The 21,003-nt window shown below is 49.0% G+C and overlaps 9 protein-coding genes across 9 annotated transcripts; 4 read left to right on the top strand and 5 right to left on the bottom strand.

Annotated features, from left to right (window-relative positions):
* Positions 1-628: 628 nt before the first annotated feature.
* EI90DRAFT_2994337 (uncharacterized protein) lies at positions 629-1,454 on the top strand. Its single transcript, XM_039056162.1, has 3 exons — positions 629-726; positions 783-947; positions 1,000-1,454. The coding sequence occupies exons 1-3, from the start codon at positions 640-642 to the stop codon at positions 1,300-1,302; spliced, it is 555 nt and encodes a 184-aa protein (XP_038917441.1). The 5' UTR covers positions 629-639; the 3' UTR covers positions 1,303-1,454.
* On the bottom strand, positions 1,399-2,128 carry EI90DRAFT_2916977 (ribosomal protein L6; the record flags this gene model as incomplete). Its single annotated transcript, XM_039054599.1, has 2 exons — positions 1,399-1,452; positions 1,517-2,128. The coding sequence occupies 2 exons, from the start codon at positions 2,126-2,128 to the stop codon at positions 1,399-1,401; spliced, it is 666 nt and encodes a 221-aa protein (XP_038917440.1).
* Positions 2,129-3,035: 907 nt separating this feature from the next.
* Positions 3,036-6,268, bottom strand: EI90DRAFT_2916591 (WD40-repeat-containing domain protein; the record flags this gene model as incomplete). The annotated part of the gene is made up of 19 exons (XM_039054590.1): positions 3,036-3,141; positions 3,198-3,253; positions 3,315-3,554; positions 3,606-4,079; positions 4,154-4,184; positions 4,236-4,315; positions 4,368-4,396; positions 4,462-4,499; positions 4,601-4,724; positions 4,775-4,829; positions 4,888-4,955; positions 5,008-5,129; positions 5,187-5,264; positions 5,320-5,538; positions 5,594-5,694; positions 5,742-5,781; positions 5,831-6,019; positions 6,069-6,142; positions 6,194-6,268. The coding sequence occupies 19 exons, from the start codon at positions 6,266-6,268 to the stop codon at positions 3,036-3,038; spliced, it is 2,199 nt and encodes a 732-aa protein (XP_038917439.1).
* A 1,220-nt stretch (positions 6,269-7,488) lies between these two features.
* EI90DRAFT_3288537 (nucleoside phosphatase family-domain-containing protein) lies at positions 7,489-9,315 on the top strand (the record flags this gene model as incomplete). Its single annotated transcript, XM_039067116.1, has 2 exons — positions 7,489-7,672; positions 7,720-9,315. 2 exons carry the CDS (start codon positions 7,489-7,491, stop codon positions 9,228-9,230), a joined length of 1,695 nt encoding a protein of 564 aa, XP_038917438.1. The 3' UTR covers positions 9,231-9,315.
* Positions 9,316-9,475: 160 nt separating this feature from the next.
* EI90DRAFT_3280372 (uncharacterized protein) lies at positions 9,476-10,804 on the bottom strand (the record flags this gene model as incomplete). The annotated part of the gene is made up of 4 exons (XM_039066760.1): positions 10,155-10,804; positions 9,955-10,104; positions 9,755-9,906; positions 9,476-9,686 (listed from the first exon to the last, which is right to left on the bottom strand). The coding sequence occupies exons 1-4, from the start codon at positions 10,359-10,361 to the stop codon at positions 9,476-9,478; spliced, it is 720 nt and encodes a 239-aa protein (XP_038917437.1). The 5' UTR covers positions 10,362-10,804.
* Positions 10,719-11,871, top strand: EI90DRAFT_561406 (uncharacterized protein). The gene is made up of 4 exons (XM_039067800.1): positions 10,719-11,292; positions 11,354-11,527; positions 11,612-11,770; positions 11,838-11,871. Exons 1-3 carry the CDS (start codon positions 11,020-11,022, stop codon positions 11,720-11,722), a joined length of 558 nt encoding a protein of 185 aa, XP_038917436.1. The 5' UTR covers positions 10,719-11,019; the 3' UTR covers positions 11,723-11,770; positions 11,838-11,871.
* A 101-nt stretch (positions 11,872-11,972) lies between these two features.
* On the bottom strand, positions 11,973-13,933 carry EI90DRAFT_3051999 (Metallo-dependent phosphatase-like protein). The gene is made up of 6 exons (XM_039059899.1): positions 13,437-13,933; positions 13,291-13,381; positions 13,109-13,237; positions 12,999-13,053; positions 12,912-12,945; positions 11,973-12,859 (listed from the first exon to the last, which is right to left on the bottom strand). Exons 1-6 carry the CDS (start codon positions 13,850-13,852, stop codon positions 12,211-12,213), a joined length of 1,374 nt encoding a protein of 457 aa, XP_038917435.1. The 5' UTR covers positions 13,853-13,933; the 3' UTR covers positions 11,973-12,210.
* A 20-nt stretch (positions 13,934-13,953) lies between these two features.
* On the top strand, positions 13,954-15,892 carry EI90DRAFT_3153645 (cyclin-like protein). The gene is made up of 7 exons (XM_039065876.1): positions 13,954-14,176; positions 14,230-14,311; positions 14,371-14,523; positions 14,588-14,711; positions 14,761-14,806; positions 14,863-15,068; positions 15,122-15,892. The coding sequence occupies exons 1-7, from the start codon at positions 14,025-14,027 to the stop codon at positions 15,517-15,519; spliced, it is 1,161 nt and encodes a 386-aa protein (XP_038917434.1). The 5' UTR covers positions 13,954-14,024; the 3' UTR covers positions 15,520-15,892.
* Positions 15,893-16,895: 1,003 nt separating this feature from the next.
* Positions 16,896-20,328, bottom strand: EI90DRAFT_3051997 (uncharacterized protein; the record flags this gene model as incomplete). The annotated part of the gene is made up of 8 exons (XM_039059898.1): positions 20,294-20,328; positions 19,778-20,178; positions 19,676-19,726; positions 19,412-19,621; positions 19,204-19,353; positions 18,949-19,154; positions 18,461-18,897; positions 16,896-18,405 (listed from the first exon to the last, which is right to left on the bottom strand). Coding segments are annotated over exons 2-8 (2,741 nt in total), but the record flags the coding sequence as incomplete, so codon positions are not given.
* Positions 20,329-21,003: the final 675 nt, after the last annotated feature.

Here is a 21,003-nt window from a genome sequence, read left to right as displayed (position 1 = left end):
TGTGAGATCGAGATCTCTATGTTAAATGGCAATGAAAAGGGGATCCAAAGAAAAAAGATGACTCTCGACGGTGCTCATGTCCTCACGAAGCCCAAGGACGGAAGATTGACCAAGTCACTTGCTCATGTGTCGTTGAGAAAATAGTCGGCGTCGAGTCCGGATGGTTTGGTTGCGTTGAAAGCAGTAAGCGCGCGGTACGGGACCGGATACAGCCGAGATGAACGTATAAAGTGAGTGTGCGTCAAACCCGAAGACTTCTTTCTCTCTGTCAGCATCTCATGCTGAATACTACACGGTTCACGAATTGGTTTCACTGCAGAAACCAATTCGTGATCCATTTTTCCCTTTTGCATTTATATGGCACTATCGAAGCCTCCTCAGTTGTTTCCGTGGCTGAAGGAGGTCAATAAGCTGCCAATAATAACGGTCACAACCTAAAGACTCTGGAGGAATCCTCCATCTTCGATACCTGTTTGGTCCCTGTTGATTCTTCAGTGTGGCACATCATAAACAGTGTGTCTGACAAAGGTTGACATTCTTTTTTTTTTTTTTCATTTCCTGCTTCGTGTTGGTTCATTCAAATATATCTCGTCCTCGACCACTTCTCTGACACACCGTTTTTACCTTCAAGTCTGGCTAATGGCGGATCTCCTTCAGGAGGATTCCGGTGAGGCCCACAACTTTGGTCATAAAGAATGGGATCAACTTGAAGAAAGCTTTATCAACGTTCGTCTCATCATCTGAGCTTGAGTTCTCGAGGTAGAAATCCGAATTATATATAGGCCGGCTACCGTGAAGGCATCACAGATGGTAAGGAAGCGGCCTTACAGGAGGGATTCGACCAAGGATATGCGCTACACGGCGTGCCTATTGGTCGTGAGATTGGGAGATTGCGTGGACTTGCTAGCGCGCTGCTTGTCTTCCTCAAAAAGGAGAAAAGTAACGTTGTAAGCATCACTTCTGACTTCCTCGATGTCTGACTGAGACCTTTTACGACAGGACGCTTGGGTACCCCCCCTGGAACACAGACCGGGTCCATCAGACATATTAAACGAAGTTCAATTACTCGTGCAGTCATTTCAGCAGATCTCGCTTTCAGCACTCCTTCCACCGGATACGAAAGCGATTCTGCATGCGAAAGAGCACGAAGTTGGAACAGCGAGAGGCTCGGTTGACTTGGACCAATTGGCAGCAGATCAGGGCCAAATCATGGAGACTACTAGGCAGGAAGTGAATCAGCTCAGAGAACGGTTGTGCGCCATTATCACCCAGCTCGGTTTCGAGGAGACGCTTCACGTATGATTATTCCACTGCAGCACATTAATATGAGGATATCTTAGTGAAGACATGCATCTAAGGACCATCGAAGCGGAAGCCAAACATGTTCTAACGTTAGGATCACTTCTTCTTGACATCTTTGAGTCTAATTGTTTCGTCCCCAACAAAGATACCCTAGTGCAGTTGTCATTTATTGGGATGGAAACAATTGTGAAAGTCCGTCGTCTTGTGCACTCACCTTGCCCTTATATGGTTCCGGTTTACGCCACGATCTTACAGTCGCCGCAAATTGTCCTAATTGCTGCTTATCCGAACCCCTTAGTACTATCCGTGTCGGATTAGGTACCGTTGCGACAATTCCACGTGGGATGGGCACATATACGAAATGTGCGTAATTAAGTTTGAGTTTGAGTCGTTGGCCAGTCGTCTCCGGAGTGGGGAATGGGTCTTTATCCATCTCTGCTCGAAATCCTACTCCTACTAGTTTCAGGGCGACTGCGAAGCCATCTGTGAGCCCAGTGACCGCATTCGCGATTAAAGCCCGCGTCAGTCCCCAAGATGCACGTTGGCCTTTGATTGATGGGTCCTCGACCGCCACTGTTAGCTCATTTGCTGGTAACGGAATTGATGAATCGGTCAGAGGGGCGTTCCGTGTTGAAATGCGGACGAAAGACGGTAGAGGGACGCGCTGTTCTCCCTTCGGGCTAGTAATTATTAAGGATCCAGCCTCTGGGGTAAAAGCCACAGAAGGGGGGTAGGCTATTGGCGCCAGACCAATGTGCGACTGCGTTCGCGTACTAGTACGAAAACTGCGAACGAGCAGACGGTTTGTGGCGCTTAACTGACTCATGGTGAGTTCTTCGTGATCTTTCGCATCACTTGACCACTTCGATGAGACATTAATGCTCTGCCTATTTTTGTGATCACCTTAGTGGGGAGAATGAAACATACCCCATTGAACAGGATCAATCAGCACATTATCCTGGAGTCACCCTCGTCGCTGGACCTCAGAGCAATCATGCAGTCAGATCTGCATTCCTTCGTGGGCAGGATCTTTCTGCATGAGCAGAGAACATTGGGTTCATCTGTAAATATGGACCAGCGTGCACGAACGGTGTCTGTCATGGTGTGTAATGATGTGAGTGGAATGAGAGACAAGACAGCCAGATGAGGACATACTTATATTGTATTATTTCTTACTTGATCTCGTGCTGTGCTTGTTCCATCTTTCTCCTGTTACTCTCGAGCTGACGATGCTTAAAAAGCTCGACTCCTCTTTACGCCCTCAGTTCTCGTTGCGCTCCTCACTTGAGACTGAGATTCGTTATCTTTACCATGCACGTCCCTCATTCACTTATATTGTGTCACTACCTGGCTCTGTTCACCTCTAGGTGGTTACACCAGTTTAGTTCTCTTTGCGCTATTGGCTTGAGACTGAGCGTTGTTCGCCCCTAGTGTTAACTTCAATTTTTCGTAACGAAACCAAATTAGTTGAGTACTTTCTTTTTCCTTTCATCCTACTAACAATAAACCTGGTTCATGAGCACGAGCGCACGCATGCCACTTTTCTCTGAACTAGTCATCATTACATGATCAGCGATGGGCAAGAGTGCATCAAGCATTTAGTGATATAATATGTTCTAAGGTCATAGTATTATCCGAGTCCATTTAAGGTTAAGGGTGGTCGAAGGGAGGGTATCAGAGAAACCGGTCCCGATCCAAGCCGGGAGATAAGTAGGCCGTGATAGGAGTCTCAATCAAGAAGCCACATTGCTCTCCACGGTGGCACTGAAAATGTGGTTAGCCAGAGCATTCTCTCTCGCCTCCGCAATAGTGTACTCGTTGCCAACGAAGCTCATTACGCTAACAACGAGAGAGTAGATGAGAGGAAGGTAAAGGTTGTCAATACAACGACTTACTAAATAGTTCCATCCGCGCATCCGACAACAATTTTCTCGTGGTTAAGCGCAAGAGCCTGCAACGCAGCATCATTTACATTCATTCGGGACTGACGAACAAAGACTCTAGGGACCCACCATTGGGTTCAGCTCGGGAGTTGCCAGCCCGTTGAATGCTTTTGGCAATGAGACAGCATCCAAACCATCCTGCCCACGCGCCAGCGCACTCCATGCTCCTCGGATTTCCGAAATCCCTTTCGCCTCCGAGTTAAATGTTGGCCCGGGTGGCTCGGGGCTCTCCATGGGGGACTCCACAGGAATGAGCGAGGCTGAAGCCAACCGTGCAGCAGCGATCTCATCATAGGTTGAGACAAAAATCTACTCAAGTGCTTGATCAGAAAGATGATCTTGCAAGTGACTAGCGCTTACCCTTCGATCAGCTCCTAAACGCGAGGAAAACCGCGTGCTCGTTACGACACGTCTCTTTCTCGGATCAACGGCACCACATGCTACATCCGGCGTAATTAGGACATGATCAAGAATTGGTACGATCCCAACTTTCTGAGACGGGGAAGCTGAAAGTGGGGATGCAGGCACATCACTACGCAGCGATGCACGTGGAGAAGGCATGATAGGTCTCGAGGGCTTGCGTACAGGGGGCGAAGCAGCAGACGCAGGAGGCGTGTCGAGTTTAGATGGCGTATTGGGTGGCAAACCGCTCGTTGAAATAGACAGTCCGGCTTTTCCATTTGCAGGCTTGGCAGACACTATCCTCTGACGCGCGGCAGGAGGACTGAGGGAGGATGATGGGGTTGGGATTCCATTGGGCGGCAGCCTAGAGGATGACACAGCCGTTTCCAAATTTGGCCAAGTCAAATGTAGGATCACATTCTTGGTGGCACACTGGTCCGAGTCCAATCAACAATCGGCTATCTTCAGTACCCCGATAACGCCGATTACAATCAAGGCTGGCCTACCGTCATCTGGCGACCTTTGGCTGCGAACCACCTTTGGAAAAAAATAAACCGCGGAACCCTGTCAGCGCCGCTAATCACTTACTGCAGCATGTTGTTGGGACCCACGCCGACGCTTGTCAAATGTCTGGTAAGCAGCGCGTCTGGGCATGCCAATTGATTAAGCTGCTCATATTTGGTTAGCCACTCGGCCATGAGGAGCTGTTAATGAACACACCTGGAATTGACCGAGCATCTCTCTTTTGTCTGTTCAGGTAAATTCCACAGTGAGGTTGCCGAACCGAAATTTCTACTGAAACATGCGGACTCACTGATTGAGAAAGTCCTAACAAATGACTCGTGTAAGATACTGTGAATTATAAGTCCACGATCGAAAAATGCGCTCACCTCACTGTTCCATCTATAGGCAGAGAGAAGGCTTCAGATGATATTCAATGTGCAGCAAGACACATCTTACCAATGGTAACCGAAACGATTCTGTCCTCTTCCATGATTTGCACTCCAATACACATATTGATCTGTTGCCCAAATCGGACGATTTTCTTGCCTGTCCTCCATTCCCATGCGACAATGGCTAAACAGGGATATTCAATTGTATACCAGCCAGTTCGGCAGAGCTCTTACCCTTGTCCGCTCCGGCGCTAACCATATAGGTGGGTGAGATAGTAACCGCACGGATCTTCGTGGTAGGATCCATTAGGTATGTTAACTTCAGTAGCAAAAAAGCTGTAACTGACTCCATATAAATGCCCTTGCAGCGTTTGCAGCGGGGACCATGTTAAGGAAGAGAAGATCTGCACGCGGCCTGAAGACATCGTTATTCATTATACGCTGCAGGAGCGTGACGAAATTCTCACCGACATCATGGAAGCCTACAGCAAAGACTTCATGGTCCTCGAGATAATCAACGCACGATACGGCTTTGACCTGAAGGCACTTCAGCTGCTCGCCCGTGTCAATGTCCCAGAGACGGATGGTCCTAGACAAAATTGTGTCAATTCCTGGCAACAAACGAAGAACGGAATTCCGTACTCACTCGTCATAAGATCCGCTAAGTAGAATGTTGCCTTTCAGGTTCAGAGTGGTACAAAAGCCTGTGTGGCCTTTGAGGAACCTACGCACATCAGGAATCAGAAGAACATCCTAATCATAGACAAATACCAGTTTACCGTAAAGATTGGACATTTCCCCAAGACCAGTTCAGCTCCCGATTACGCAATGCCTTGTACATAGATCGCCAATAACCTTCGACCGGCTCAACAGGTTCCTTCGGTGGCCAAGGGTCGTGCCGTGTAACCTGATTAACAAGTACACGGTATAGTGCGTCGTTCCTGCATATTTTGAGCCAGGCGTGGCTGACAAGTTCGCATGACAACAATTCTTTTAAACTCCAGCCCCTTCAGCATTCTGCGGTTACCGGTATTCGCGTAGAGAACCACTTACCTCAGGTATGGTAGTACCTTGACAACAATTTCTGAGGGAAGGTGACCAAGGATATCGTAACAAGTCAGAGCGTATTTGTTTAGCAGCGAAATCATTAAGGGCTGCCGGGGATATCAGAGATGGTATAGAGATGGTTACGATGACTCACGATATCTCCAGGCATAGACGCGTCCAAAATGATATGCAATCTAAGCCTTTATGATTATCTGAACAGTCAAAAGCCGAGCTGCCACTTACAGACGCATGCGATCCGCTTGTCTCATAGCTGATGTAACGGCCCTAATGCCTTGTTCATCAAATCCGCCAAAACCGTCGCCCCGCATAGCAGATACGATGTCGAATCCAAATTGACCGAAGTCAACCGTTGGACGTGCCTTGAGATACAGATCAAACATGATCTTCAACTTATTAAATAGAAATCCATGCCTTGGCATTCTGCAAAGAATTTTTCAAACTTTGGGCACCCCTTTCCAACTCTTTTGCTCGGGCCTTCTCCCCGTCAAGAGCTGCCTGGAGGGCGAGGAGCTGTTGTGCCGACGACGCCTGCGTCTGGTGAAACTGTGAGGTGATACGGGTACATCAGAGACTAGAAAGGCTCACCTGCTCCAGGAGCCTTTTGTATTGGGTGACTTTCGATGTATGGATATCTTGCACGTTTTGAAGAGCCGTAGCCATCTATAAGATAGATGAGTTCTAAGGGTGCATCGGGGAAGTATTACGAACGTCTTCATCAAGCTGCTCCGCGTCAGAAACCATATCGCATGTAATATCCTCATCGCCATATCCTCCAGTTCCAGAGAGAACATTGCCGATCGACTGACCCAGTACGCTTCCTGATTCATTAGGAAGCGGCACATGGCGAGTTTGTTCAACAGGCAATCCCCAGTCGGGGATGGAGGCGCCACCTGTGGAGTTGGTAGCAGGCCCTGAACATGGGCCACTCGTCGAATGCAGGTCCGAGGAGAGGTTGGTTCCTGGCGAGGCTCCAACAACGAATGGATTTGAAAGCTGTCCATTCGAGATGGGATGCTTCTGGGTCGGCTGAGGAGTCCCTGGCGAGGACTTCGTCCTCGCATCTGGGCTTTGACGGGGTGTTGTTTCCACAGTCGACTGTTTTTGAATGGTTCGAATAACAGGGGATCCTGAAATCCTTTTTTTGAGAGGAGTAGTTGGAGAGGATGTATTTCCAGTTGATCTAAGTTTAGGAGTAGGGGAAACAAAGTTATTATGAAGTAATGGGGGTGCAAGACTTTCTTTGTCGCGAGGCGTAGTTTTCAATGTGTCTTGAGGGATGATCGTTGGAGTAGGGGACGCGACAGGACGACCTGCATCTGTAGCGTGAGACCGAGAGACTGGGTGAGATTGAGAGATAGGAGACTTCGATGAAATGACTGTTGAGATGACTGGTGTTGACCCCATCGAGGCTACGCGAAATCGCGCGAGCCCCGCATTGGAACTGGGGATCGAGGCACGACTTTGAGACACTGATGCGGACGTGCTTATACTTCGCGCAGAGCCGATGCTGCCCCTCACTGAGCCCGAAATGCTAGGTGTCGAGCGCTTCATGGGCGTTTTTGGCAGAACGCCAGAAATGCGACGCGATGCAAAGCCTGGACCCTGAATGCCCGAACGCGAGGTTCTCGCCACAGCTTGAGGTTCTTCAACCGGATTTTGTGACATTGTGTGTATCCAGACAAGAAAAAAGTTAGTTTATCCTATTTGACACGCTTGTCGTCGCGAGTCGCGACCTTTCGCAGTGATGGTCGGATCGGCAAACCCCGATACACTAGGGACCGACGCTGTGCATGGGCTTAGACTCTCCCGGGAACTTAAAGTCATCCGAGTACCCTGTCTCAAGCCGTTCGACAAGCATTAGAGAAATCCCACAGCCTAAGATGCGCTCTGGCCTCAAGAACTTGTTGTCGAGTGTGGGGGGACCACCCTACTCGCCCTTGGGTCGTGCCGATAAGCGTCGACAACTTCCATGGAAAATTGCAATCATTATGGGTGCTATACTATTCTTCCTATGGGTCATCCCTACACGCTATGTCCCCCTGCCCACTATTGAAACTCCAGCAAGTGAGTCCCTCTGGACAAGCACTCCTTTGATCAACTAATATAGGCAGTAACAGGCCCCACTCCAATAGCTGAGAGTGATATTGATGACCAGAAACCCCCTTTTCCCCACGACTCCAATCCACCAGCTCGCCCCGATACAAAGCCCCCCACACCTCCTCCTGCGCCCCCAAAGGCCCCAACTTCTTTTGAAACCGATAAAAATCCTGCCTCTACCGTCTACTGTGCCACGCCCTACTCCAAGGACAAGAAATTGGTCCAATATGCACTCATGATAGACGCTGGATCCCAAGGGTCACGCATTCATGTATACAAGTTTAACAATTGCCAAGCCCAATCGAAACTAGAATACGAGGTCTTCAAGGAGCTTCGCCCCGGCCTTTCTGCCTACGCCTCAGATCCTGTTGCTGCAGCCCAAAGCCTCGACCCATTGTTGGAGGAGGCCGTGAAGATCGTGCCACATGACGTCGTGAGTTGCACGCCTGTTGCCGTCAAAGCCACCGCAGGCTTACGCCTGCTGGGCGCCGACGTGAGCGCCGAAATACTCCGTCTGGTCCGATCCCGGATACGTACCAAATATAATTTCGAAATGACGTCGGATGATCGTGTAGCCATTATGGACGGGAAAGACGAAGGAGTGTTTGCGTGGATCACGTCGAATTACTTGCTGAACACGATCGGTCCTCACGTATCTAAAGGGAATCCATCGTATGCGGTATTAGATTTGGGTGGGGCCTCAACGCAAATTGTCCTCGAGCCGACATTTGGACCTGAGTCGAAAGAAACATTCAAAGATGGCGACCATAAGTACGAACTCGTCTTCGCGGGCAAAACACACGTGCTATATCAACATTCTTACCTCGGCTATGGCCTCATGCGCGCTCGCCGCAGTATACATAATCTGGTGGCATTTATGAACGAATTCGGTCAGGCGCAACCCCTTTCACCACATCAACCCAGCCAGGAGCTGGTCATGGGTAACCCATGTCTCTCGAAAGGGATGACTAGGGTGGTAGAGATCGATGGTGTCGGCTGGCGCAAGGATGTAAACATCACGATGAAGGGAGGAGACATCGGTTCGTACACGTCTTGTAACAGGCTGGTCGAATTGGTGATGGCCAAAGATGCGATATGTGAAGTCAAGCCCTGTTCTTTCAACGGCGCTTACCAGCCCTCAATCACGGATACGTTCCCCTCAGGTGGTATCCTTACGTTGTCGTACTTCTCGGACCGGATTATACCCCTTATAAGGACCAAACATTCCAAAGGACGGGACACTATCAAAATAAAGGAAATCGCTACCCTTGCAGAGCGGGTGTGCAATGGTGCCGCATCGTGGAAGAAGTACTGGGGCGATGACCAAGAGGCCATGAAAGAGCTGGAGGGACGACCAGAGGCCTGCTTGGATTTGACATTCATGCATGCCCTCCTCCGACTCGGCTACGAGTTCTCAGATAATAGAGAAGCCACATTGGTGAAGAAGATAGATGGGATAGAGCTGGGGTGGGCATTGGGTGCCGGCATCGCACTTATCAGTGGCGAATTGTCCTGTAAAGCCTAGAAGAACTTACAAAGTTTTCCACGCTAGTCGTACACGCATTCTAGTAAACACACATATATTAGGTTATTGCAATATATCCACCCGTTCTTTTTATTGCATCAACAGAACTAGCTTCAGAACACTGGCAAGGACCGGAATTGGTGTTTATGATGGTGAGGTACCGCTCCTTCAAGACACCGAGAACTGAATAACATATTCCTCTAACAATTGTGGCGCACTAGGACCTATACGTAGTACGCCAGCTCTCATGGATCAGAGTGCAGGTCAACCCAATGCTGCGCGTCCGACTCTGTGTATCCTTCATTACTGTCGGCCCACTCAATAGCCCGCGCCAGTACTGCTGTTTTCAAAACATTGGAGCCCTTCAGCCACACTCTTCCATTGATACCGATAGCAATTTCGAATGGAAACTGGGAACCAATCCGTGGAAGAAGGGGATTCCCACCTAAAAGCAAACTAAGACAAAAGAATTCGTAGCATCAAATGACATAAGCTGTACGACTAACCAAGCGGGCCGTACTTACGAACGAGCGAGCCCCAACGAACAGGAGACCATCAGTCCCTCTTTCAGCTCCCCATAGCCGTCCGCCTTGTGTGTGGAAGGATGAAAACACTGCAGCTCGGGGTCCATGTCACGATGTGCGAGGGAAACACGCGCATATACCAGCATCCCAACCTGGTCTTGCCTTAATAAGGTTACAAAAGGAAAAATCGCATATATTACCTTGAGATTCGGCCTGTTCCGTTTAGAAGCCCCCTCAAACGCAAGGGCATCGAGGGTCGCAAGGTGTGCGGATCCAATGTCTACCCGATAGCTATCGGCATGTCGTGCAATAATGACGCCGACGACTGATTCTCCAACGCTTGGGATATACTAATGAGCAGTCAGCGATGCCACGGAACACAGCGCCGGAAAAACACTACCCGTCGTTGATTAACCTCGATCCACCAGTTTTTTCCCTCAGAAGTCTTCAGAAGGCCAGGACGTGTCGCCACAATTGGATCCTGTCCGCGAGATGCCGAAACCGAAGACACTTGCAGAAGGCCTGGTCCCAGCTTCAAAGATTTCTTCCCCTCGCTGTGTGCATCGATGATGTCGCCTGGGAGGACGACGGTTGCATTGGATGACATATTTCGCTGAGATGATCTTGGCCACACCCGATAATGCACACAGCCACAATTTCATGCACGCACATTGGATACCGATCATTGTCATCGCTTCATGAAACAATACTGTGAAGAAATATGTACCAACTTTCTCCTTTGGATCAGGGCGATAAAGTTCATCAGCAGTGTGCTTATGCGGACTGCGCGTAACTCGCGTCCGAAACTGAATAATTACTGCTTCATTGGCCACTTGACTCTATGGCGCCTCAGTTGCCATGCCGCTGCGCAGTTGGTTCCAGTAAGTACCGATGTTCCTTTAAGAGTAATAATCTCCAACAGAATTTGCCCTTGGAGTTGGCCCATAGACATGGGCACATGGCCAGGGACCCCAACTTCCATTTCCCGTCTCTTGGGGTCGTAACCTGTTAGATTTGGATACCGTATGTCCACAACTAGATCGATGCATGTATTCCCAGAAGAACTACAGTTCCATTTGGGAACTTCTCCGTATTGAGAAACTTCATCGTGGAAGCACAATATACCCCTGTGTTTCAGCGCCCGTCGTATTTCCAGGAAGCGAAGGCCGTGCGTTCGGGTATATAACTCCTACAACATTTCATCTGCCTTCGTGCAGTTTTGTTTTCACCTCGACTTCACCTCATCTTCACCTCATACTACAACAATGCCTGAGCTGTCCATTGAAATTAGTGTCCTGTCTCAAGCTGCAGCAGCTGCCCATGATTTGCTGACAAAGCACAAACTCTCCCATGCCTTCTTCGGGGGCTTTGCGCTTGTCACCCTAGAGCAACCCAGCCGAACGACAAAAGATGTTGATGTCGAGATCGCTAAATCATGGAGTCTATTCGGCACCAGCAGCACCCTCTTGGACAAAGTGAAGGCTGCCTTCAAATCGGAAGAGGCTTTTCTTGTCATTGAGGGGACCAGAGAGGACGCCGTAAGCAACCGTCAGCACGCTACTGTGCTCAAAGCTCATTCTTTGATCGTCATCGTGTTAGCTCCGAGTCATTTGGAATAAAACCGTTGGAGTAGATGTCTTCATGCGAGAGGGACGCATGCCAAGATCTGTCGTTGAACTCCCGGTTGCCCTGCCTCATGACACCACCACCGATTCGACCCCAGAGCCAAGACTCCTCCCATTCTTCAAGCCCACCGATCTTCTTGTCGAAAAAGTACGCTCGATGGGCGAGCGCCGTAAACAGCTAGACGCCACAGACGTCGAATGGATTTATAACGATCTTGCGTTGCGACAGAAGCGAGTTGACCTCGCAAAGGCGAAAAAGCGGCTCAACTCGGAGGAGATTGACGCTGCAAAAAACAATTACCCTCACATGGCTACAATCCTGAATGCTCTTGCAGACGAGTGAGCAGCATCCACCCGCGTTTTTCAAATCCGATCATTCTGGATCCTCATGGTGCGTATGCTGCTCGTCCAATTTGGGTTTTGTCTGGTTGTTTAAATTACCCTGAACTTTTTTCAAGGAACTGATGGATCAACAACCGCACTTTGTATCGTCCCCCTCCCAAACTGCCACCCTCATCGTATCTTGAGTGTGCCCTGAAATAACCGTAACGTTTGATACCATAATCAACACACCGTGTGGCGCATTTACTTTATGCTGTCAGGATCATAGATTGGAGTGGAGACATTGTGATGCAGATATATACAATATGTCGTGGTCATGAGATGGCCCATCTTGGCTCTATGTGCTCTATTCGTGGACGCATGAAATGGCCAAGCTACAGATACAGTGGTGATTTTCAAGCGTGTCAAGAGGCCGGAAGTACTGCAGCAAACCAAGAAGATTGAGGAAGTTAATGGACTTGCAATTGTCCATTCGGTCTTTCAGACCCTTCAGTCTGTCAAGTCGACGATGACTGGACAAAATGCACCTTGACCAAATTGGACTTGCCTGCCTTCAGGATTTCGCCCACGAGGCCCCATAGGTGCGTTAGCAGCATTCACAAAGACTGTCTCAGTGACAACATCTCTCGGTGATGTTGAGCCGCGTCGATGTGATGACAGCACACTTGGGGAAGTTGAACGGGATGGGAGACTGATAGAAGTGGGAGCTCGTCGTGGAGTTGAGCCTGCTTGGTGTACTTGAGGTGCATTGCCATTGAGAGGCATAGCAGAAGGCGTCAGTTGTGACATAGACAGCTGCGCGTATGGTGGTGGCACAGTGGCCGCCACTGTATTAGCAGCTTCCTTGATGTCTTGGCCCACAATTGTAGCCTCTTGAGAGCTTTTCAAACGCGTAAAAAGGCTCTTCCTCAGTCGACTTGTTCCGCTCGCAATCGAATTTCGCAATGAACTCTTTCCACTAGGGGATTCCGGTGACTCCCAGACTTTCAATACAGCACCGTGGGATTCATGAATGTGGCCGAAAACGTGGAGTCGCGGTTTCAGAGATGTTAACCTATTAGCAAGGGTAGGGCAGCCAACACTTTCGTCACGAAAAATTGTACGGTCAAGGATGTTAAAAGGAGGTCCGTGGGTGAGACTATAGTACACTAGGCTGTCAGGCCAGCTCATAACACGAGAAGACGACGCACAGGATATCGCAGGGCTGGATACGTGATACAATTTCTGTACCAACACGTCACACAAGCGACCGCAAACAATCATGAAATCGCACATACCCTCAGCGTCAAGTGGTGCATAGCCAAACGCCCAGTTTCCAAATTTTCGAGACCACTGGGAGTCAAGAAAGAGTTAAGAATTTTTTTCAGATTTCTTGAAATGCACTCACTGGAGAGCCCCATACAGACCACTCCTTTCGCCCTTCGTCAAGCCGGAATTTGTATAATTCATCCTCAAGATAGATGATTCCCTTCGACTCAGCCTTGCTTCGCACAAATGCAATAGCCTTATCGGGGTCCTAAAACAAGCAGATTGGTGTGCTGTAGCGGCACCGATCCACTGTCAACACACCTCCATATGGCAGTTCTTACGTTTCAACTCGTGCTTGTGTTCTTCGTACCACTCCTTGTGTAATACGAGATCATGATTGCCGGCGATGATTCTAAGGAAAACTATGAAGCGGTGTGGGTGCTCGGACATAGACCCTGAGGACGTACATTTTTATTTTATGCGGCAGGGTTTCCAGCCAGTCCAGCGTGATGACAAGATCCTCAAGCCGTCCGTGGCCGCTAAGGTCGCCAGAGTGAAGCAGGACATCCCCTTCCGGGACGGGAAACGTCTGAGAATGGGTATCACTGATGCAGATAAAGCGCGTGGTCCCCGCTGGTTTCGGGGGTGGGTCGTGCGTGTCGTAATCGAGATAAACAGTTGAACCAAAGCCATCAATTTTTTCCGGAAGTGGTTCAGTAGTAATCGTGGATCTTGTCTCAGGAAACCAGGAGGACGAGGAAGGAGAGGATGATGCTTCGATTGCACCATCAGCAGTGAGGCGTCTCGACGAGGCTTTTTCACTACCACTCTTTGGAGCACTAACAGTAGCACTACGCAGGCGGCCAGCGAAAGACGAGATCATGGTGAGACAAGGGGGAAAAGAAGGCACTAAGGGTGAAAACTAAAAATAAAGGAAGTGATGTGAATTCTATCAAGTTCGAACGGTTGTTCCCGTGATTGTGGGACATCTCGGTGCACACTTGCCTGAACGGGACCCGCTCAACGAGCAAGGGTCTGAAAATTCTCTGAGAGCTATGACGACTAACGTGAATCACCCATACTTCAACCCAGATGAAGTGGCATACCTTTGCGATCGACAGCGAGGGAAAATGACCGAATCGCAGGAGAGCAAAGCACGCATTCAAGCCTGTTCCTTTATCGAGGTAGTGGGATCTAAAATTGGCTTGTGCGACCGCAGTCGGTGATCAAAGCTAGGAAGTGACTAACGCCTTTATAAAGTCCTCGAGCAACAATTGCTACCGCCCAAACTTTGTTCAATCGCTTCCACATGTTCTATCCATGGAAAGAGTTCAACTATTCCGTGTGTTTCGTCCAAATAAAATTGACCCCGACGCTCTTCGGTTGACTCTGACTCTGAAGGACGTTACGATGGCTACTCTCTACGTATCAAGCAAATTGCATGATACCCTCAAGAAACCGCGTGATTTGCTAATGGTTTCATATGCGGTCCGATTCCCTGAGCTGGCAGCCAAAGTTAAACACGGTGGAGGGGAGGTGGACATTGATCCGAGCGTGGGCAGGGGCGCTTCCCATCTTCTTCTGTATCATCAACTGAAACATTCTTCACCTACTCCAGACAATTGAAGCTGACCGGAGGAGACTCCTCGCCATCGAAAGACTGGTCATGGAAACCGTGTGTTTCAACTTCCGCGTCCGTCTTCCATTTTCGTATGTTATCAAAGTAGCAAGAGAGCTTAAAGGTACATACACCTATCTCGCTTCATTCTAACTTTAATATCTCTTTTCAAGTGGGCAAGCATCTCACAAAACTGGCATGGAGACTGGCGATTGATAGGTAGCCTAGTCTGAATGCAACGTTTCTGAACAGCGCCTGACGCATATCCATTCCAGTCATCGGACAATGGCGCCGCTACAATATCCCCCTCATGTTATCGCTCTTGCGTCGATATTTCTAGCAGCACTCCTGGACCTCCGAGAATCCGTGCATCTCTTCCCTACGGAGCCCGAAGATCGCTCCAGTCAAGAAATAGTCGAGATGCTTGCGGAGAAAGGGCAATGGGAACAGAAATTTCATGCTCAAACCCAGGATCTTGAAGGTATGTTACTGGATGCGTAATACCTCTGGAATTGCCCACTTAGTTTGGTGTAGAAATATGCCACTTCCTTCTTGACGTCCTCCTTTACGCTGCCGAGACCTCACAAAGCTCTTCAAACACTACCTCTCCTCAGACACCCCAAACACCTGCATCACCATCTCACTCGACCCCTTACCCATCCAATCCTTCCAGCCAGCATTCTAAAGATCCTCCTCCTCAGCCTCTCTTCCCTGTTGAGCAGCTCACACGAACGAAGATTTTCCTTCGTGAGCGACCGCATCCGTACCATCCTCGCGAGAGGGGACTAATTCCCGGCCGAGATCAGAGTCTCTTCTTTGAAATTGAGGAAAAGACAGCTCAGGAAGGCGTAGATGGTGCCGGAGAAACGGTACTTAATGCGTCGTGGAAGTCGGAGGGCACTGTCAGATTCTTATTCGGTCCTGAGATATGAGACTGGGTGCGTATATGGTCATGATCCTTTTTTGTTGCCCTGCGGCCTTGGGACTACGTGGAAATTGGGTGTACATATAGTGTTCGTGTTACAGCAACTACATTTCCAAAGATTTTCCCTTTGAGTTGTTAACTTACAGCCTCCTGTTGGGAGTACCTAGAAAGGATGCCATTGCAAACGTAATCGGTCGGCGCAAGCGCTTGCGAGCTCCTCGTACACACCTCTCGCCACCGCACTCGATATCGTTGGGCTAAGGTCTGCGGGGCTCAACCCATCATTATGTATATAACACCAGTAGGGAATGCGCGGTATGTGTTATGTTCGTCCCTGCTATGCCGCAGTCAACCAGTAGAGCTAGCAATTGCTCGCGACTTCGAATTTGACCCCCCGTGTGCGGCGCCCGGAAGGTAACCCATCCATCCATCCTTTCTTGTAAGTTGATACCCAAGCCATCGACGGCCGGATTTCCCTCCCGATGCAACAATCCTAAGTTGTATGTATCATTGATGTTATCCTTTAGTTGTTGGATAGTTCGTCAGTCTAGATACAAACTCCTCATAGCCTGGCGAGCATCAACACCGTATCGAACGTTTAAAACCAATTTTCGGTGTCTGTTGACAGTCCGAATAGCATAGCATGCTGCTTGACGGATCCTGAAAAGCTTAGACACAAGCAATTTCTAAATCCAAAAGGCGATAACAGACGGAAGAGGACTGGGATGCAGCAATCCAAATTGTGTTCCCTAAGGGTGGGAAGCGTCATTCTTCCAGCTGGCAGTTGAACTCAATTTTCGGATGTCTGCATGCGGAAGCCATCAAGTCCTGTTTTTAGCACCAGTCGCTATCATAGACTTGCCTGATGAAATAACGAAACGTTTCAAAACGGTTCCAAGTGGGAGAAATGTAACCCACTAGCGCAAGTACCGTACGTGGAATCGTCACAAACGGTTGCGGAAATACCGACTTTGCACCGTTACAGGAAGCGGGAGCACGCACTGGAGGGTGCAGCTTCTACCTTCTTTTTTTTGGTGGAACCTTAATTCCATAGCTTACGCAGGCAGGATTGCCTGAAAGTTTGTGCCCGAAATGTTTAATTATCACAAGGGTCCCGATCCAAAGTTCCGGCACGGAGAGTAAAGCTGCGCACGGCGAACTGATTGTTCCATGTGGTAATGAGCAAGATCCTATATATTGTTTGATTGTCATAGAGGCTGGAGGGCCTGGTTATTGACGAGCAATGCAATGGGATATATATAAACCCGACAGTTCGATCGTTCATGCGCCTTGCGTCCGAATTACAGAAAACCGCTTACCTTCCGTGAGTTCCTGACAGGCTGAGATTAATGTTACCATACACGCACAAGTGCAAGCATATTCCTATGCACATTCAAGGTTCAGTATATAGGAATACACGAGAACATCGTAATCGTGGAATCCCTAAAAACTCGGCATTGTATGCAGTAGTTACTATCAAAAAAAAAATTAATCAATTGGGAACGCTGGGTCGATTCCGGACCCTTCTCCTGGATCTTCCGGGTCCAGGAGGTGAATACCGTGATGACTATGCTCTGAGAGGTTCAATGGTGCCATCCTCCGCGCGCAAGACCCTCTCACTCTTCTCGCCTCCTCGCCTATATTTGGATCATGCGTAAATTCGAATGCGTCGTGAGACGTAAGTGAACGCTTCAGAAGTGTTTTGTATGATTGCAAATCCGCTTCTTGGATCTGCTCGAACGTTTCGCACGAGAGGCCTGCAAGCCAGATATCGAAGGTAGAAAACCCGTCGAAATCGTCCACGGCTTCGGGCCGTTCCCTGAGGATTGTGGCAGGCTCTGGAGAAGCCAAGGCAAACACTACTCGGATGACCGGCTTCGGCTCCACCTTTTCTGGCACTGGAATTACCTCCACCCTCGGGTTTAACTTCTTTTTCTTTTTCTTGGGCTCTGCCAGCTCCTCCGGAGTCTCAGTAGTTGACTCGGACTCGGAGTCAGACTCCGAGTCAGTGGAGGTGTCAGTGGAGAATAGGACCGATTTGATGATATCATCCATCGTGTCAAACAACCACGGGTTGAGTGTCGTCTTGTAATCCTGCGTATTCTTCACCTGGATCACTATGGCCGTCACAGAATCAGGGCCAAGATTCTGTGTCGTGTGACAAACGGGTAAAATAATGTCAATGCCCTCTTGATTAGTCGCACACAATATCATCGCCCCACGCGTAACGAACTTCCAAAGATGGCTGACCGAGATCATCGCCTGGCTCTCGATCTTGATGACATGGTTAAACCACATCCCATAGTCCTTGAACAAAGCCTTAAATGTGTTGTCATGTTTCGTGGTCCCATCCCCCATAGGCCAAGATGTTGGCTCAGATTGGAGAAGCGTCTCATAGTGCAACGTCGGAAGTAAGGCTTCCATAAAGTTGAACACGGATACCCATCTTCTACGACTAATTTCCCGTGCTGCATCGTATGTTTGCATGATCAGCAGGATCGCAACCAGTTCCCCACGCAGCCCACGGCTGAGGCAGTCCAGATCCGAGTGGTTGGCCAGATGGCGCACCGCGTTCCTCCCCGTCCCCTTCAAGAGTTCATAGGCAGCCTCCGCCAGAAGTGGTTCGGACCCAGGAATGGTAATCATACTCTCGAATCCGGCAGTCGCTCCGATGCAGAGTCGCATATGCCGTTCAACCTGTGCATAAATCACATCGCGAGCTAAAGCGTCCATGTTGAACTCCAGCGCGAAGCGTATTGAGAGACAGGCCAGGGCACCAGCCGGATTGTCTCTCAGCTCACTTGGACCATTCAGGAGCTTCTGCTTCGCATAGTCCATAACCACTATCTCATGTTTGCGCCACTGTGGCAGCTGGTCCCAATATGACCCAAATCTAGTCGAGGTGGTATGAAAACTGTTCTCTAAAGGGATGTATGGGGTGGACATACAATGGGCGACCAAGATGGGAAATCCAACTAGTTTCTACCACTCTGTTTATCGTGACAGTATTCTTCAATGCCGGGTACGAAATATCATCGAAACTGATTTCCGTAATCGGATTCAGGGGACGTTCGTTGGATCCTGGGGGAGGATGATTTAAGCGTCCCGCTGTCGAAAGAAACAGTGAAAAAATTGGGAGATCTTCGATTTGTCGTAGAATTCGACGCAACTCCGAGAACAGATTCCAGTATATTTGCTCTGGCGGGTTATCGGAAAGGACATGAGCCTCGTCAAAAGCGAGGACGACCAGGGGCCGTTGTGGGCCTTTGTCCGATTCCAAAACCTTATGCTCATCTATAAAGCGACAGAGCTTTTCGCCTAATTCTCGTAGGCTGCTGCCTCCTAGAACATGTTCAGCTTCATTTTCGTCGCTAATTTTCTCAAACTCGAGGAAATTGTTATTCTCACAAAAAATGGTGAAGGACAGGAAATTCACCTTCTCGGCCAACTTGATTACCTCATGGTAGAACGTTTTTCGATCGGGATTCGAAGCGTGATATGATTGTCCTGTGGTCATATACTCACGAAAGGCAGATGCCAACCTCCTATGGCGATCTATGACCAAGGATACATAGTCCTTCGACTTTTCCTTTGACAATTTTTTAGCGGATGCCTCATCGAGAGGTGGTAACTTGGGTATGTCTGCAACGCCATTGGAAAGTAATCCGGTAAGCAGTCGGAAGGTGGTCACCTTGTCTCTCTGACACGATGGTCTCCAGTTTTCTGAGAGTGACTACTAAGAGAGAATATGCGAATCCATATAGCCTCTTCTGAATAGTCGTCCAATCACCTGTCCTAAGAATGAGCCAATCACGCAGTATCCTATCAGGAGGAGGGAACCCTATGGGGGTCAGATTGTAAATCAGCCATACTTAGAAAGAAAAAGCAGAAGAGAAAACCTTCGTATCCCGGACGTAAACACATCGGCACCGTTATAATTTCCTTGCCAAGTTGATCCACCATGCGCGACTTGCCGGTCCCAGATGAATTTACGATGCTTGTTAGCCTCACGTAGGAAGTTCTGTCCTTGGAAAGGTAGTCCGCGATAGATTCAAGAAGTACATTTGCGATGCCGCCTTGAAATGTACTATTCCATGCGAGTATGGTAGCTGTTATCAGAAGAGATCAGTAAAGAGTGGAGGAGGATCGAATTCACTGCGTACGAAGAGTTATATCCGTTTCGGTAATCTCTGGTTTAGGTTTGAGAAACGCTTCTGGAGGATATGGTAACCAGGGTGCTTGGCGTGAAAAGGAGAGAAATGTACCATTTTTAAATAAATCGCTCCAGGGCACCTGGTTGTCTGTCATATTTTTCAGCAACTTGACAAGTTCTCGCTCAGGCTGCCCCCCGCCGCTCTTGATATAAGTATCGAATTCCAATTCGTCTCTAAGGCGTTCCTTTATGTTCGGATCCCCAGCCTCACAGAGAACGCTGTGGACGATGGACCGGGAAATGCCCAAATGTTGCTTAATCCAGTCATTATCACTTTGAAAACGAAAGAAGTTCGCAAGAAGTTGGCTGCCTCTTTGAATGGCCTCTTCTAATGCCATGGCAGTAATCGGGGGCTTGAATAGACGGGGTGCGGATGGATCTCCAAGCGCTTGCTGAGGGTACTGTCTAGAAGTTGTGATTGGGGAGGGGAGATACTGGTCGCACAAATTACTTACCCTCCGGAGTAAGCCGGAGAGGTACCTCCGAGCATCCCCCGATGATCTAAATTCAAATTCGTCGCTCAGATTTTGTTTTGTGAGTTAGATAGGCGGAGATTTGATAATCTCACAGCGAGTTGTCTCCGAGTATCAACTAAGATCTGGGGGAAATTCTGATGCAACGAGGTGCACCTGGTGATCGGCTACCGCATGGCAGATCTAGGAAGTTTCACGGTCACGATTGACCCCTCGATCGAGTTACTGGTGAATGCTTGGTCTCCTCTCAGCCCTCCAGACATAGACTCGCCTTTCTGCCATTGAAAGCGGCGAACGGGTAGGATGGAGGTGGTCCTATCGACCCAGGCCTCAGCTTTCTACTCGACGAACTATGCCAACAACCAGCGCCAACTCCTGCAGCTACACTGTGATATATAGGCAGGATCGAGCCTCTGCAACACGGTGCATGCTCTCGAGAAACCGAGTTGGTTCTAATCCTCGTCGAGCTCGAATGCACTGTCCTCGTATCTCCCGATATATCCAACACGTTCCAACACCAGCTATCTTTTGTTTATCCGCCCATGAAATTGCTGAATTAAATAATGGAAGTTTTCAGCGTTCCAGAGTTTGCACCATGCGCGTGCTCTGACCAAATATCGTCACTTTTCTATTCTTCTACATCACAATAGCTAAATTATTTAATAACGCACATATCACTTAGCTATGCTCGCCGCCTCTGGCCGCAATGAACTTGTGACTGCTGCTTAACGCCCACTCCTATTTACTTAACACTGAACCGTGGTGGCAACCGGCGCATGGTTCCCTTGCGTATCGATCTCATGGC

The sequence above is a fragment of the Cantharellus anzutake genome, assembly GCF_015039405.1.
Source record: "Cantharellus anzutake strain C23 chromosome Unknown EI90scaffold_17, whole genome shotgun sequence".
In the NCBI taxonomy this organism is placed as follows: domain Eukaryota; kingdom Fungi; phylum Basidiomycota; class Agaricomycetes; order Cantharellales; family Hydnaceae; genus Cantharellus; species Cantharellus anzutake.
This window is presented reverse-complemented; position numbering and strand designations above follow the sequence as displayed.

Excerpts from the sequence above, each read along its gene's own strand:
- EI90DRAFT_2994337 (XM_039056162.1), top strand. The coding sequence starts at position 640 with ATGGCGGATCTCCTTCAGGAGGATTCCGGTGAGGCCCACAACTTTGGT. Across the intron at positions 727-782 it reads TTGAAGAAAGCTTTATCAAC|GCCGGCTACCGTGAAGGCAT; the intron begins GTTCGTCTCATC and ends AATTATATATAG. Across the intron at positions 948-999 it reads AAAAGGAGAAAAGTAACGTT|GACGCTTGGGTACCCCCCCT; the intron begins GTAAGCATCACT and ends CTTTTACGACAG.
- EI90DRAFT_561406 (XM_039067800.1), top strand. The coding sequence starts at position 11,020 with ATGCCTGAGCTGTCCATTGAAATTAGTGTCCTGTCTCAAGCTGCAGCA. Across the intron at positions 11,293-11,353 it reads AGGGGACCAGAGAGGACGCC|CTCCGAGTCATTTGGAATAA; the intron begins GTAAGCAACCGT and ends TCATCGTGTTAG. Across the intron at positions 11,528-11,611 it reads CCGATCTTCTTGTCGAAAAA|CGAGTTGACCTCGCAAAGGC; the intron begins GTACGCTCGATG and ends TTGCGACAGAAG.
- EI90DRAFT_3051999 (XM_039059899.1), bottom strand. The coding sequence starts at position 13,852 with ATGATCTCGTCTTTCGCTGGCCGCCTGCGTAGTGCTACTGTTAGTGCT. Across the intron at positions 13,382-13,436 it reads CTGCCGCATAAAATAAAAAT|AATCATCGCCGGCAATCATG; the intron begins GTACGTCCTCAG and ends AGTTTTCCTTAG. Across the intron at positions 13,054-13,108 it reads GGTCTGTATGGGGCTCTCCA|TGGTCTCGAAAATTTGGAAA; the intron begins GTGAGTGCATTT and ends CTTGACTCCCAG.
- EI90DRAFT_3153645 (XM_039065876.1), top strand. The coding sequence starts at position 14,025 with ATGACGACTAACGTGAATCACCCATACTTCAACCCAGATGAAGTGGCA. Across the intron at positions 14,524-14,587 it reads AGGTGGACATTGATCCGAGC|ACAATTGAAGCTGACCGGAG; the intron begins GTGGGCAGGGGC and ends CACCTACTCCAG. Across the intron at positions 15,069-15,121 it reads TCAAACCCAGGATCTTGAAG|AAATATGCCACTTCCTTCTT; the intron begins GTATGTTACTGG and ends AGTTTGGTGTAG.